The 16,565-nt window shown below is 42.8% G+C and overlaps 1 protein-coding gene across 4 annotated transcripts in view; it reads left to right on the plus strand.

Annotated features, from left to right (window-relative positions):
• SULF2 (sulfatase 2) overlaps positions 1-15,793 on the plus strand; it is a 135,415-nt gene extending 119,622 nt beyond the window's left edge. For all 4 annotated transcript variants that reach the window (XM_072633635.1, XM_072633634.1, XM_072633636.1 and 1 more), the window contains 10 exons: positions 1,582-1,810; positions 2,004-2,100; positions 4,303-4,397; positions 6,931-6,990; positions 8,234-8,403; positions 9,103-9,245; positions 11,597-11,720; positions 12,808-12,841; positions 13,085-13,135; positions 14,849-15,793. In XM_072633635.1, the coding sequence (XP_072489736.1) occupies positions 1,582-1,810; positions 2,004-2,100; positions 4,303-4,397; positions 6,931-6,990; positions 8,234-8,403; positions 9,103-9,245; positions 11,597-11,720; positions 12,808-12,841; positions 13,085-13,135; positions 14,849-14,879 (1,034 nt within the window). In that variant the 3' untranslated portion in view covers positions 14,880-15,793. The remainder of the gene's footprint in view (positions 1-1,581; positions 1,811-2,003; positions 2,101-4,302; positions 4,398-6,930; positions 6,991-8,233; positions 8,404-9,102; positions 9,246-11,596; positions 11,721-12,807; positions 12,842-13,084; positions 13,136-14,848) is intronic.
• The last annotated feature ends 772 nt before the right edge of the window (positions 15,794-16,565 follow it).

Below are 16,565 nucleotides of genomic sequence, written 5' to 3' on the forward strand. Positions count from 1 at the left end.
TCCTGTCAGAGCCAGGGTCCAGGGTCCATGTATGAATCATCATCACCAGACCCCCTCTGACAGCAGCTTCACTGTGAATGAGGGCTCCTTCAGGGACTTGGTGGCAGGAGACAGCTACATAAAAGAACTGTGTGGGGGTGAGCAGAGGGAGGCCACTCAGAGGCTGGAGGTTTCTGGGTCTGAATTCTTTGTATTGCGCCCTCTGACTGGCTTCTCCCCTGGGATGGGGTTGTTCTGTGCAGTCATTGAGAGCTCACTCTTTCTGTCTGGCCCTGGCCAACCAACCATGCTTAACCATGCCATCTTCTTGCAATAGCCCATTCTTCCTTCCCACCTCCACCTTTTCATTTCTTGGTAACTGGAAGTAGCAATTAAATCAACCCTACCATTATTTCTAGAAAAGGCATACCAACTGGTTGCCCTAGGGCTCTGCTTACCATCTATACCCATGACTTTCCAAACCAAAATATTTTTCCCAGGCACCATCCCCTATCCCTCTCTCAAAATATGCAATCCTTAAAGGAAAAGACTGTCTCTCCTTTGTATGTGTTGCACATAATAAATGCTAAATAAATATTTCTTTATTCATTTATCTCACTTTTCATTAGCCCCTATAGACAAAACACAAAACTCCCTGGATAGTTTCCACTCCAGGCCAGGGGAGTTGGGAGAAGGGGACATGTGAAGAGTATAGGGTACAGATTTTTTAAATCAATTTCCTAGGACTCCTTCCAAAGTACTTCTCAAGCTTCCTCCCTACCCCCTACCTTATGTAGGCCAACTCCATGCAAAAAGAAAGAGATGGTTACTAACCTTCAGAAACTTAGGGAAACAAGGAACAAGAAGGTGAACAACATGGAGGCCTGGATTCTGTGCTCAGCTTAGTCACTAGCTTGTTGTGGAACTTTGAACAGTCAGTCAGTCAACAAACATTTATTAAGCACCTACTATGTCCCTGAGCTCAAGGAACACATATTCTAATGGGAGAATGTAACATATCAAGGACTGGGTACATGCAAGATGAATATGGAGCAGATAGTAGGTAACCTAAAAGGGGAAGGAATTAGTAGCTGGGAAGACCAGAATGGGGCTCCACGTGAGGCTCTTCTACCATCAGGGTCCCATGTGTTTCTCTTACAATACAGGTTCAACGAACTCAATGATTTTCAAGACCCCCCCAAAATTCTATGGTTGTGGAATTTGATTCCTAGTTTTGTTACTGCTATTTTAAAAAACAAGCCTGTTTTATTCTGTCTGTTAACTGTTGGAAGGAATGCTGCCTTACTTGCCTAATCATGTTGGACTTAGGATGAGGCAGACTTGGAAGGAAGGAAAAGTAAGCTTGAGGATGTGGAGGGGGAAATGGTCCAATAGACGTGACAAAGAGCACTGGATTGGACCTCATTTTAAATCCAAGTGCTGTTACTTAGTCACTCCTCTGGGTCTCACTTTCCTTCCCTGTAAAATGAGGATGGGTAAAAAGGAGGTAAAAAAATGACAAAGGTTTCTGGCCCAGGAAGGAGGGAAGAGGATGAACAGACTGGTCCTGAGAAGGACTGCAGAGACATATTCACTTTGCAGAATACAAGGCCAGTTATATCCGGAACCGCTCGATCCGTTCTGTGTCCATTGAGTTGGATGGGGAGCTTTACAGCATGGGACTACAGCCTCGGAATATCACCAAGCGGCACAGGCTGGAAACCGAAGGGGCCCCTGAGGACCAGGAGGACCAGGATGGTGGCAGCGAGTTCAGCGGCACTGGGGACCTTCAGGAGTACATGGCCCCCAACCTCATCAAAGTAACCCACAGGTGAGGCTGGTTCCAAGACCACCCCGCTGAGTGCTAGCTCTGCAACCAATGGGAAGAGATGGCTATCTATGTGGGTGTCTGAGGGCAAGGAGGGACTGACAGACTGACACTGAGCACTCATCAGAAGCTTTAAAATACGCAAGTCCCAAAGTCCATTCAGTGATATAGTCTCTTTCCTCCACAACTTGGACAGGTGCTACATCCTGGAAAATGACACTGTCCAATGTGACTTAGACCTGTATAAGTCACTGCAGGCCTGGAAAGACCACAAGCTACACATTGACCATGAGGTGAGTGGCCCCTCGGCTCAGTCATCGAGGCTCCTCCTGACTCCAAAGCAGGGCTATCTGTGGTCCTATCCGTGGACCACAGAGAATGGGATGATGAAAGGGTGGCTGCTGGAGGATCGTCAGACCTCAAAAGGAAGAAATGGCCACACTTTTCCCCAAAGAGCTACCAGCTGGAGAAGGTGGTAAGAGGGAGGCATGGAAGTTTTTAAAGAATAGGATGGGGGGTGGGGTGGGAAGGGAGGATGACAGGCATTTATCATGCAGCTGGCATTGTGCTCAGCACATTAGGATATTGCCTCATTTCATTCTCACAACAACCCTCAGAGGTAGGTGCTATTATCTCCATTTTACATTTGAGGAAACTGAGGCAGGCCCGGTGACTCACCCAGGGTCAGATAGCTAATAAATGTCTGAGGCAGGGGTGGGGAATCTGTGGCCTCGAGGCTATATGTGACCCTCTAGGTTCTCAAGTGTGGCCCTTTGGCTGAATCTGAGCTTCACAGAACAAAGGGAATTTTTTGAACTCAGCCCTTTCTCACTTCAGCCTTGGTACTCTATCTGCTGAGTGAACTAAGAGAAATAAGGTGGGAAAACTCACATAGTATAGTAATAATAAACTATTTAATCAATTATTTATTAGGCACCAACTATGGGCCAGCAACTCAGGCTACAAAGACCAAAAATGAGACTTTGATCTCAAGGAAGGGAGAGTCTGTCAGGGAAGACACGTACATATACAGCACGGGACTGTATGTATGAAATAAATGCAAAAGAAATATAAAAACGAGGTTAAGAGGGATTAGTAGCAGTTGGAGGGATTAGAAGAGGTTTCAGGTAGAAGGTAGTGCTGGAGAACTGAGTCTGAAAGGAAGCACAGGGGAGGAGGAAGGGGGTCCGGAGGCGAGGAGTACTGTGTGTGAAGAACAAAGAGAGGCCTGACTGGGCAGAATCATAGACCCCATCATTTTTGACATCTTTTATGTGCCAAGCACCGAGCTGAATACTGGGGACACAAAGAAAGGGGAAAAACAAACAAAAAACAGTCCAGGGCTCCAGGACCCACAGTCTAATGGGAGAAGACGCCATGCAAACAGATAAGTACGGAGCAGAAATATAGAGGGAAGGCACCAGCATGAAGGAGGATCAGGAAAGCCTTCTTGCAGAAGGTAGAACTTTAGTTAGATTTAAGGGAGGCCAAGGAAGCCAGAAGTGGATCTAAGAAGGGTGGAGGGTTCCAGGCATGGGTGACAGCCAGTGAAAATGCCCAGAGCGGGGAGATGGTGTCTCTGATCACCGGTAACGTAGCACAAGAAGGTAGAAAGGTGAAGGTGGAAGAGAACTTGGATGAGGCCGGATTAGAGAGAGCCAGACTATTTCATCCTGGAAGCAATAGAGGGCCTAATGTTTACTGAATAGGGAGGTGGCCTGGTCAGACTTGCGCATTAGGAAGATGAATGTGACAACTGAGTGGGGAGGATGGATTGGAGCGGAAAGAGACCAAGTAGTTGGCTATCACAATAGTGTGGGAAGGGGAGTAAGGTAAAATGAGGCTAGAAATATACCATGGGGTGAAGCTGGGGAAGGGATTTTAAAGCCAGAGGAGTGTACTTTTTTTATCTTGTAGAAAATAGGGAGCACTGGAATTTATTGAATAGAAGAGTAATATCGGTTTGCACTTTAGAAAAATCATCTCAGCATCTAGAAGAACATTAGACTTGGAGTCATAAGGTTTGAGCTCAGATCTCAGCCCCAACACTTACTAGGTGTAAGACCTTGGGCAGGTAACTTCTTCCTCTTCGGCTTCAGTTTTTCTTCTATAATATGAAGGGAGTGGACTCAATCTTTAGATTCCTTCCAGCTTTGACATTCTTTAATCATGATTGGGAGGTAGGATAGCTTACCATCTCTAAGAATTCTTAGATCCTCTCCTCTGGCAAAAGGGACTTGTCCTTCTTAAAGTCAGGAAGAAGGCTGAAGTGACCTCTGGAGATGGCCAGCGCATTTCACAATTCTGACCAAGGACAGCCCCTTTTTGCCTAACCCTAAGCAGAAACCTAACTTTGAAGCTGTCTTTAAATAATGTCCATTTTTATGTGTGGCAGTGGAGGGACTGCTGAGGTCCAGGGCTAAGGAGCTCTTTGTAGGAGGCGTCAGCCTCAGGTTTATGGGTCTCTGGTCTCCAGCGGTCTTTCCTTTCCTCAGATTGAAACACTCCAAAACAAGATTAAGAATCTTCGAGAAGTCCGGGGTCATCTGAAGAAGAAGAGACCTGAAGAATGTGACTGCGATAAGATGAGGTAGGAGGCAGCCACACAGTCTTGAGGCATTCTGGGCTTTGAAGCTATTGGGCACAGTCAGGGGGATGCCAAGGGAAGGGCAGGCAACGAACTTTAAAGTCGTAAATATTGTTGGATGCAGCCTTGTCTGGAAATAAGGAGAGCCAGTTTTTTGAATGACCAAGCTGAGAACCCTTCTCCCTTTTAGTTAGGGACTGGCCCCTGTACTCACTTGATGGGGCAGGATAAAGGATTCCCAGCAATTAAAAGTCTTCAACATGTACCAGATTTGTGTGATAGCTTCTGAGCAACCTTACCACCTCCAAATAGCACCCCAGGCTCTGGCTGATGGGAAGCAGATGGCATAAGAAAAACAACCTTTGGGGACAGCTTGTCCTAGAAGGACATAGCTGACTGGCATGTGACAAAGCTTCTAGCTTAGGTGAATTAGAAATTGGCCCCCAAAGCCACAGATTTGAGTCACTATGCAAAGTGATCTAAGTTTGGGAAGGAAGCCTGAGAAAAGTGTTCTCCACACATCTTTGCCTACATAGGACAGCCATCTGTCTTGGGGTGAAGTTCATGCTGTCCAGCCTGGCACCACAGGTTCCCTGCCTTGACTGTCACAATAAATGGACATAAGCTATAGCTATCATCACCTACCCACCCCGCAAGAGGATAGCTCTCAAATTTGATGAACCCTATCTAGCCCCAAACTAATCTGCATATCTTAAGCAGCCAAACCAGATCACATCAAGCCCCAAGAAACATCTGCCTCACTGAGTGGGTTAGAGGAAAGTACTTTGTAAGTCATAAAACATGATATCAGTGCATGAGTTATTGGACATTTAGGCCTAAGGGACCTTTCAGCTGTTTTACAATCCCATCAGAGAGCTGCCATCCAGAAGCTGGTTGTGATTTTGCAATATATGATCAGCACCACTAGAGGTCACTGTGATCTCAGTTCTAGGAAAGACTAAATACTAGGAACCTGAAGGGAATCTTAGTGTAGAAGGCTTAGAAGACCTCAGTGGGCTGGAGGAAATGATTCCTTTCAGCTAGTAAGAGAGCCCAGACTGAAGTCCCAGTCTTCTGATTACTGGGATAATGTACTTCCCATTTAGACCATGGATTGCTTTTTCCTTTTGAAGAAGTAGAATTTCCCCTATGCATGGAACCCTGATTCCAGAAAACTGGGGCTGAAATTAACTATTATTTCTGTGAAAGCCAGACAGGAATGAGTTTGCTGGGTTGTTTTTTTTTTAATCAGATTTAGGAAAATTCACTGCTTGAGCTCTAGGTTAATATCAATTACCTGTCGGGTTTCAAAAATTTTTTTAAAAATTACAAAATAAAAAAAACAAACTCTTGGGGATTGTAAGGACATTGCCATCTAGTGAATACAGTGGCAGTGGCGGTGGCAGTACACACACACACACGCAACCATCCATCCTATATTACTATGTTAGTGGATGGCTGGATACAAAAGGGAGTCCTTAATGGTTTCCTATCGTATCATATCCTCAAAGGAGGTCTCCAATGAAAGACCCCCAGGGATCTCTGTTTGGCCTTGTGCTATCTTACTGCTTACTCAGTGACTTGGATAAAGGCAGAGATGGCTTGCTTATCGAACTTACAAATGACACAAAGCTGGGGGAGGAAAAGCTCTAAGGTGCTGGATAACACAGATCAGGACTCAAACAGATTCAGGGCTGAATCTCATTAGATGAAGTTTAGTAATTTAGTAATCTTGGGTCCAAGATGGGAAACAGGGGAGAGCATGGCTTTACAACATGTTGGACAAAGATGTTGGTTTCTCTTTTGATAGACTGCAAGCTCAGTATATGTCAGTATTTAATGTGTCAGCCAAATGAAAATTAAAGAGGTGCAGTGTTCAAGCAGAAGGTGATACTCTACCCCACCCCCAGTACTCTTTCCCAGCCAGACAACATCTAGAGTTTTGTATTCTAAGGGCTACGTTTGGGGAAAGACATTGATAAACTGGAAAGTATCCTGAAGGCAAATAGGATAATGAAAGGCTGCAAGTGCAATGCCTTCAAGGATCAATTTGATGAACAGGGGTTGGTTTAGGCTAGAGAAGGAAGCCACAAAGATCACTTGATAGGTAAGGCTGGAGAAGAAAGCCTCAGAGATCACTTGATAGCTACTTTCAGGCTTTTCAAAGGAGTATCATATGGAATAGACTTGTTTTTCTGGGCACCAGAGAACAGACATGGGAGTGATGGGTAGCCATTTAAGACCAGTTTAGGCTTGCCTTGAGATAAAGAAAACTTCGGAACAATTAGAACTCCCCCAAAATACTTTAGAGTTCATGAATTCCCTTTCACTAAAGCACTTCAATAAAAGACTTGCTAATGATTTGTTGGGCTGGATTAGACTTTGGGAAGTTATTCCTATATATACCTGATACACAGGTGTACATGGGTTTGGGTCCAAAGGCTGACCCAGCCTAGCAAAAATCATGGGGTGTGGACAGTGGGATATAGTGCTCTGTTAAGTGTAGCAGCTTTTAAGTACAAATTCTGTTTTCCAGCTACCAGGCTAAACACAAGGGCAGAGTCAAGCACAAAAGCTCCATGCTGCATCCTTTCAAGTAAGTGGTAGCTGGCTCTGGGAGACACTTTGGAACCCAGACCTACTGCCTCTGAGAAATAGGGAGAATTCCAAGCTGGTTTCCATGGGAAGGATTGTAGTAGAAGGCATCCATTCTAGCCCCACCTTACTTCTTAAAAAGGAGAAGTGATCTGACCTTGTTCCTCCCTAAAGAATATCCCATGATGTTTCCTATCCTGCATTCCATAGGGATTCATCTTGAAAGAAAAACCCATTGTTGGGATTCCAGGAGAGACTGAATGCTCTCAGTAACTAACATCCCCTTCAACTCAAGTTCAGGATTTCCTTCACAGGCCCATAAAAGAGGTCTGGGGTTGGTTGACTGAAAAATGGTTGCAACTTTCCAAAATGTTAGCACTCATGGAAAAGGAAGTAAAAAACATGTGCTGATATAAATCTGAGGACAGGATTGAGTGGAGAAAGAGGGCATTCTACTTGGGTTCTTTCAAATGCCAATTGTAGTTGGTAGGAACTATGTAATTCTAGTTCTTTTGTGTCATTTTACATCAATACCTTTCTAGGACTTAGTTTCTTCTTCTATCAGAAGATAATTCCCACAATACCTTTCACTTCTGATCTCCAGCTGGAGCTAATCCAGAAGTGAGACAGGCCACTTGAGGTGACACCTACTTGCTGTGGTAACCATAGGCAAAGCATCTAACTTCTCTAAACTTGAGTTTCCTCATCTATAAAATGGGGATATTCTTGTGTAATCCCTAACTCAGAGAATTAGCTGGTTCCCCACTATAGAAAGATCTTTGAATGACCACTTGTCAGATGTAAGACAGAAGTGCCAAGACATGAAAACCTTGATACTCCTCAGTGCAGCTAGAAATCAGATCAAAATGTAACTGGGGAATATTTATCAAAAGAAGTAAAAATGCAGTAGAACATAGATAATGTTCTGAGTCAATATGCAGCCTCAGAGACAGTCATGTCTGTCCCTCCCTGCCCTTTTCTATTTGAGTTTGACCCACTCCTGTAGAAAGGAATCTAATTCAGGTGTGGAGTGAACTAAGTGATTCCTTCTGGCTCAGAGATTCTGTGGTAGCAAGCATCCCAAGACAAAAGACAGCCATAGTCAGGCTCCAAGTCTGCTCAGGGAGGCCACCAGTGCCTTTTGTGTTGACTGGATTACACTGAATGGCAGGCAACGCCTTGGGCTTCTCTCTCATCTTCCTTCCCTTCCCTCTCCCCCCTTCCAATGGGGCTCCTGAACCCAGGAAAGCCATGCAGGAGAAAGACAAGGTGTGGCTGCTGAGAGAACAGAAAAGAAAGAAGAAACTCCGCAAGCTGCTCAAGAGACTTAAGAACAACGATACCTGCAGCATGCCTGGGCTCACCTGCTTCACCCATGACAACCAGCACTGGCAGACAGCTCCGCTGTGGACACGTACGTGAGGCCAGAGGGGGTCAACTCCCAACTTTACCTCTTGAGTCCTGGGTGTAATCATTTTTCCCCTTATTGTTTCTTAAAGCTTATTCCATATTTTCATATGCATGATTGAAGCTTGTTCTTTATAACTGTGTGAAGTAACAGAAAGCGCCCTGGGCTTGGGGTTCAAAGACCTGGTTTCCAGGGCCCCACTCAGTGATTTACTGTATTCCTTGGGCGAGGCACAGTTTCTCCCAGTCACAACTTCCAGTTGGGGGAGAAAATGAGAATGAAAGGATATTAAGGATGAGATTATTGTGCCTATTTAACATCTGAAGGAAACTGGTACCTAGGGGGGGAAATGACTTGCCAAAGGTCAACTAAGAGTTAGTGTAAAATCTTCACACTTACTCCCTTTTACCATAAAAATCCTGGGGCATCTCAAGGACAGAGTAGCAACAAAAAGGGGAGAGAACATTTGAATTCTTTTCCACCACAGTTATCCAGTGAAGGTTCCATACCTTAGTGACTCCAGGGTCAAACCCCAAGGACAAAATCTAGAGGAAACCCGTTATTCTGTACCTAGGGGTAAGGATTAGGCTCACAAAGCTGTCATTCCTGGGTCAGACTCCTAGAGCAGCAAGTGGACTGTCCCCCCTGCCCTCTACCGCATGCTTCTTCTCACCACACTACTCATTTTTGTGGTTGTTGTTGCAGTGGGGCCTTTCTGTGCCTGTACCAGTGCCAACAACAATACGTACTGGTGCATGAGGACAATCAACGAGACACACAACTTCCTGTTCTGTGAATTTGCTACGGGCTTCCTGGAATATTTTGATCTCAACACTGATCCCTACCAGGTATGAGATTCACTATTTTAAGTCCTATCAATCCCACCTATTTTAATTAAGTAGCTTTCAGTAGGAAGTATCATGGTGCTGCAGAGCACTGGGCTTCAACTTTCCACTGAAGGGTTCAAATATAATTAAATAACATCACTTGGGTGATGAAACCTATGCAGTACAGCCAACTCAGGTAGCTAACAAACTCATCCCAAAAGGAGTCACACCAATGCTTTATGGTCAGTTTGGAGGGTCCCAAGACATCTATGTAGTTTAATTCAGATAGGCATGAATTGAATGTTTCTTAAATTTGGGGATTCAATTCAGCAAGCATTCATTAAGCACCTAGATTGTGCAAGGTGTGTTGGCAATATAGAAACAAAATGAAATAGCTAGACCCTGCCCTGAGGGGGTTTACGTTCTATTCAGGGGATATGACATTCATCAGAGAAATTTAATGCAATTTGAGGAGAGAGCACACTTCCAACTAGGTGAGGTCAGGAAAGTTTCCCATAGGAGGTGGCACTTGAAATGACACTTTGAAGAAAGGTAAGAAGCATGATGAATGGTGTTGGCTTTATTACTGTTTTCAGAGGTAGATTTGGTGTCATGGTATGAATGAAGATGGCTGGGAAGTAGTGTGGTGAGTCTGAGTCTGGACTAGTGAATGCTTACCAGTCTGAAGTCCAGGGATCCTGAATGCTCATGGATCAGAAGCTCAAAGTCCCAGGAAAGACTGAATCAGAACTGAAAATATCTTTGGCTAGGACATTAGGCCAGCTCTGATAAGATGACATTTATCGATATCTTAGGGTTGGGTTCAAAAATTAATTTCACAAACTTGGGAGGTGGGTAGAAACAGCACTCAAATGTCTAGAGGGCGGTTCATAATTAATCTGAAAATATCTGAGAGTTTTAGTGTATTGCAATCTAAGTCATCAGTGTCCCAGATTTCAGTCTGCAGTCCCCCTGTAACCTACCCTGGTACGATCACAGCTATAATATGTTCGGTTCTGAGCACCACTTATTAGGTCACTGATAAGCTGGAGTATGTCCAAAGAAAGGGGAAGCAAACTGGGGAAGGGCTTCAAGTCCGTGTCATATGTAAACAGTATTTATCAGGAGGCAGAGGTCTCTAAGGAAAAATTTCTTAACCTTTAGAGTAACCTAAGTTATTCAGTAGGCAGGTATCCTGCCTCTTACACCTACTAGATCGGTGAGTGACTGGGCAAGAGGTGGGATCATCTGGCATATCTGGAGGATACTGGGCATCCATAACAGCTACTGTTTTCAAGGGCATGAGGGCCTGTCACTTGGAAGAGGGAATGAACCTCCTGGCCCCTCAGGGAAAGATTAGGTAGGAACAATGGATGGAAGGTGCAAAAGCCAATTTAGATTTGATGTGAAGAACAATTTTCTAACAATTAGCAATCTCCACAATGAAATGGGTTGCCTTGGGAGGTTGTATGTTTCCTTCTCACGAAGTCTTTAAACCAAGGCTTAAGGAAAACTTGTCCAATATATTGTATAGGTTTAAGTTAGCCTAGATGCCCTCCAAGGTTCTTCAGAACTGGGACAGTCTGATTCCAGCTTCACAAATATGTGACCTGAGTGTGCCTAAGTCACTTCTCTCCGGGCCTTACTGTCCTCTACTATGCAATGAGAGGGATGGGTTAAGATGTCTTCTGAGGTCCAGACGACCAGCAAGAGATCTGTGCTCCTCTAACTTGACACAAATTCTGGTCAGTTGTTTGTCTGGGGTTCAAGACTGTAGGGAATACCCAAGGAGAGGCCCTATAGTTGTCCAAGGGCATTGAGAGGTAAAGAGACTTGGCCAGACCACGCGGCTAGGTGGTATCAAAGGGTAGGACTTGAATCCAGTTTTCCTGACTCTGTCTCCGTCCTCCGTGCCATGGTCCCTCTGTTCACAGCTGGCTTCCAAAATAGAACCTTCCAAGTGCAGAGGGTTGCTTCCACATATGGTTAAACTACAGTGCTTACAAGTAAACTGCCAGTGTTTGGAACCCAACCTAGTTAAGTGGATGCAATGAATAATGTAATAACAGTCCTAATGATCACACTGCTGTCATTATTTTAAGGTTCACAAAGTGTTTCTCCTCTAACACCCCATAATCCTTTCAAAGTAAGTAGGGCAAGTATCATTTTTCCCCATGGTCACACAGCCGCTCACAGTCCAGATTCAAACCCAGCACCCATTTCCATTTACACCACAATAACAGCTAATAAAAGATTAACTAACTTAAATTGGTAAGGACTGGCACAAGACAATGAAAGAAAATGCTTCCATAATATGGAGCTGGATAGCCTTGAAATTTTTTTCTAATAACTTGTTTCTTTATAATCACCAGCTGATTAATGCAGTAAATACACTGGATCGAGATATCCTCAATCAACTGCATGTACAGCTTATGGAGCTGCGGAGCTGCAAGGGATACAAACAGTGCAACCCCAGGACTCGAAACATGGACCTTGGTAAGTATCCTGCCTCATCATCTCCCTCAACTCCCAATTTCCCATACTTGTCCCCAGCTATACAGTACAAACAGAATATCTGGAGAACCTTAATACCTGCCTTAAAATGATAATGGAGTTGAGTGACCAGGTTCATACTTTCAAATTGTAGTAGCAGTGTCTTGGATAGAATGACTTGGAACAATATATGATTTCATTCATGTTTTCTTAGGGGGGTGGGAGGGGATGACCAGAGAGACTTCTTTGGCTAAATAAAACTAATTTGATTGCCAGATCAACCGTAATCAGCCTTTCCTCAAGATGCAATTCATGAAAACATGTCCTGGAAAGACACTGAAAGAGGCCTGCTTCCCCATTCCAGAGTAGTCTCAAATGAAATATGATGAGAAAGAGCAGAGTGAGGAAATAAAAAGCCTTAAAGTTATGGAGACTGAGGATAACATCCTGTTGTCCCTTCATCGTGTTAGGAAAAATCAGAAATAAAGTCACAGAACCTCTGTCTGAGGCAATGTCTGCTCTCTCAAACTTGCATTAAGTAGGAAGGCAGTCTTATCTGGTAATGGGGCTAACTGTAGTAAAGGAAAATTTGTCAAGGAGTTTTATTCCTCTCCCCATAGAATCCAGTGCCTCCCCAAATGAGTGGAGTAGAAGACCATCCAATCATTGTGGTTACATGATTTTTTAAACTTAAACTAACTAATCTTGGAACCAAAGGAAAATGGATATCTAGCTGCAACAGGAAAATTTCTACTCACATTTGGGGCAATAGTAAGAACCTTGCTGAAGTTCTGTTTTAGAGTATGTACTCTAAAGCTAGTATTTGGCCAGCTGGGGCAATGGCATAGAATCCTGCCCAGGGATATTTATTTTTCTCTGTAAAATGAGGGATTTGACCTAGATTATTGCTGCAGTGCTTTCAAACTCTGAATCTGAGGATGGGTTTCCAATTAGTCACCTGAACCAGTTACCAATACAAATAGAAGAGAGAACTCCTTTGACAGCAGGTTGATGGTTATTTCCAGTCTGTGAACTCTCTTAACCTTTCCTGGCTATCCACTGATAACCTCTTTATTTTCCCCTCATTTAGGACTTAAAGATGGGGGAAGCTATGAGCAATACAGGTACTTTCACTTTTTCTGCAAATTTCAAATAAATGTAAAAGTTCTTTCTTCCTATTATGCTTCTCCAACTCCATTTTGAAATCATCTCTTCTTTCTTCTGTGGAGTATCCATGTCTCTGCCATAACTCCAAATTAGGGATGATTCACTTATGGTTGTCACCTTTAATTCTTTTTTGGGGTGGTCTGGGCTTTTTTCTTCTTGATGATTAACTTTTTCCCTCCTTTAACTTCCTGAAAACCTAGGCAGTTTCAGCGTCGAAAATGGCCCGACATGAAGAGACCTTCTAAGTCACTGTGAGTTGAGTCACAAATACAACAGTAATTTTGATTTATTTCATTTTGCAAAACCCTGCTGGTTTTCATGCCATTTTTCAGCTTCTAGTAGCATTGGTCTTGCCCTCAAATGACAAAAGAAAGAATGTGTCTTTTGTTTTATTTATTTTCAACAGCTCCATTCTAGCTCCCTTAAAAACTATTTTAACCAAAACAAGAGATGTAGTATTCTGTAACCCACCCTTCTTAGAAGAAAAGAAATTGCTTGCAAGCAATAATCCTGGATCCCCAAAGCTTTGTCAAGCAGAGTAGGACCCAGGCAGGTCCTGTGCTCATTTTGGAAGGCTTCAGAGGTGCTTTGGGGATGGATCCTCTGATCCAAAGAATAACTGCTTAGTCAAGTGGAGAGAAATAGATGGCTCCAGGGGGAATGTTTTAAAGCTAGCCTACCAAGCTGTGGTTGCAGCACCTGTACCAAGAAACCAGGGATCCCTGTGCGATCACAGTATTTCCTAAAAGCACCTGTTCCCCTTTTGGAAAATGAATCTGAATCCTCCCTTACGGAAAGAGTTGGGAAGAGCAGATGGAGTCAGAGGCATCATATAATCCTAGTGTCTGCTACCCCACCAGCCTCAAGGGTATACATGGTTTTAAGCTTGCTGCATTTCTCTTCCTTCCCCCAACTTTGTTCTAATGTGAATGTACTTTGTTAAAATCACATAGTGGATTTAAATAAATCCTGTGGGCGATGAAGGGCAGGACAGTAACACCTTCACATGTGCAGCATGATCTGTCACACAGGATGATCAGGCGTGAGAGTTGTGAGTCTCCATCCTGATGAAACAGCACACACACACACAAATTAGACATCTTGATCTTAATGACATCATGATCAACAGTTCTGCTATAATGCCTGTTTCAAAAGCAGGAATTTGTTCCAACTCGGTATATCAGGGAACATTTTGAGTATAACTGCAGTGATCACCATGTTTCTTTTCCCTCTGAGAAAACTATTTTAGTTCTCTATATTTTGAGTTTGTTTATGCTCTGTTTCTTCTACAAAAAAACAGAAAACTGCACTACTTCACAATAACCCACAAGTTGCAGCCTTTCCAACACCCATTTCCACAAGCAAACATCAGGTCATTTTTTAAAGCAGAGTTTGCCCTATGTATGGTGCAGTGGGAGCTCTGAAGAGGGCTGGTTCATCCTCTCACCTCATGGCAGACTAAGTAGCAGCTCACATGCTGTGGACACTGCCATTATTTTTTGTAGTGTTTATGTATTTCTCAACTATTTAATGGGTATAAATCTGTGCTTTTATCAGATTCCAATCTTTTTTTAATGTGCCACCAACAAAATTCTTGAGCCTTATGCCCTAAGCCTATTTTTCCCATAAGCCCCATGATTTTTAAATTGCACAATTTTGCAATTACTGAGGTGCTTCTGGGGAACACATGTATCATATCATAGTAGAACTGACTATAGTTACTATGAAAGTATTAACTGACTGACTGAAAGGGTAGAGTAAAAAACCAAGTCCATTTGGTAATATTGATAATCATCATTTTAGGAACACATATAAAGGAAGGCCCCTGTCTATCTTTGGTACATACCAAACACCCTCTTTCCCAAGTTTAGGAAAACCCAGACCAGGTGCAGAGTAACATGACATCTACAAACAATAGAGCAGACTAATAATGATACTTTCTTTGCTTTGTTTTTGCTTAACAGAGGACAACTATGGGAAGGATGGGAGGGCTAAGCTCGTTCTCAAAGAAGAAAGACGTCCACTGGCCAGAAAGCCAAATTTTTTACAGATACTGTGTATGATTTCAGTAAGACTTCCACTGTTGTACTGGAGAAACTTTGGGGCTGAGGTAGGTAGAGTATGCCACTGTTAACATGCTATAAAGAGATCTAGTGGATTCTAGAGGACAACCAGAAAGAACAGGGATCTTTTTAGAACTCCACTGGCACACGTGCTTTTGCTTTGGACTATATACCTCACCAGCTGCACAAAAAGCATTTTTATTCCAAGAAGTCACCACTAACACTGAGTCGCTAAAGGGAAAAAAAAACCCAGAAGTGTCATACGGTATCCAACATTGGAAATTTCCCCAAGGGCAAAATCCACAACAAATTTTTTAAACTACAGTAAAATTCCATTTCAAACACCCTTACTTCATAAAGCATATTAACAGAGAAAGAAAGCTCTCTCAAGTCAAGTGAAACAGGAACACTGCACTTAGAAAAATGGACTTTTTTTCCTTTTTGCTCAAAATCAGAATCAGCACTAAGTAGAAGATAACCAGTATAAAGATGTCACAAGAGACTCAAAATCATCGGGACAGAAGTGGACACACATTCACCATGTTTCTTGTTTCCTCTGAGGAAACTGTTTTAGCTCACTGTATATATGTATGGCCAACTATTACACATCAATTATCAATTTCAAAATGGGCAGTGTAAATAAATATTCAATAACGTCCAAGTCAAAAGGAAATTCCTTAAAGTTGTGAAGATTTTTGTCAATAAATTGTGGAATGCCCAGATACCATTTCTTTAAATGTTGCCTTGTTAACACATAATTCCAGGATTGACCATTTTTAAAGCACTGCAAAGAAAATGCAGTTAATGTATGTCCTGAGTTTTAATGAAATCCTATTTGTACAGAAACATTTTTAGTGTGAGTATTGTATTGTTCACAAATCCAAAACATTGTATTAGGTATTGGGGAGGTGGCAATCTTTGTGCTTGGGTTTTGTTTGGACTTTTTTGGGGGGGAAAGAGGAGGATTTCTTCATACATACATGTTGTGAAAATACAGTGAGCAGCATGGAGGGACTTTCTGATGGGGAAGTCTTACCTTGAAATTTCTTTTGATGCATTGGAAACCAATCCACTGAGAAGTTCCAATGAACAAGTGTAAAAGCTTTTCACCTGGTTGTAAAGACAGTGAAGTGCATAATCCAGTCTGAGATTGTAAGGGCCCTATCCCACCCCTTTTTAAAAGGTACCATCTCTTAAAAGTTTGACTTAGCATCTCCATTCATACTCCATTGTAGCTTTCTTATCAGTTAATTGCTATACACAGCAATGGATGGGAAAGAAATTTATCATTACTTACATTTTAGAGTCCTTAAATGCCATAGCTTAAAGGGAATAAAGAGCAACCACGCCTTTTAGTAAAAGGTTTCTTCTTAACAGATGTGTGAATTTCATGTGTTACTTAACAAGCCAATGTGGATGAAAAGTGCTGAGTAAAATTGTCAGGGTCCAGCTTTAAATAGAAACCTTTATTTACATCGACATTAACATCCAAAAAACAATCAGAAAAGCAGTCATAGCTTACAACCCAGCCATCTTATAAATCATCCCATGGGGTTTGGATTTTTTGCAGTGTAAAGAAAGATGCAGATATTTCAAGCAATACTTATGTAAACTACAT

Source organism: Notamacropus eugenii, chromosome 1, assembly GCF_028372415.1.
Source record: "Notamacropus eugenii isolate mMacEug1 chromosome 1, mMacEug1.pri_v2, whole genome shotgun sequence".
Lineage (NCBI taxonomy): Eukaryota > Metazoa > Chordata > Mammalia > Diprotodontia > Macropodidae > Notamacropus > Notamacropus eugenii.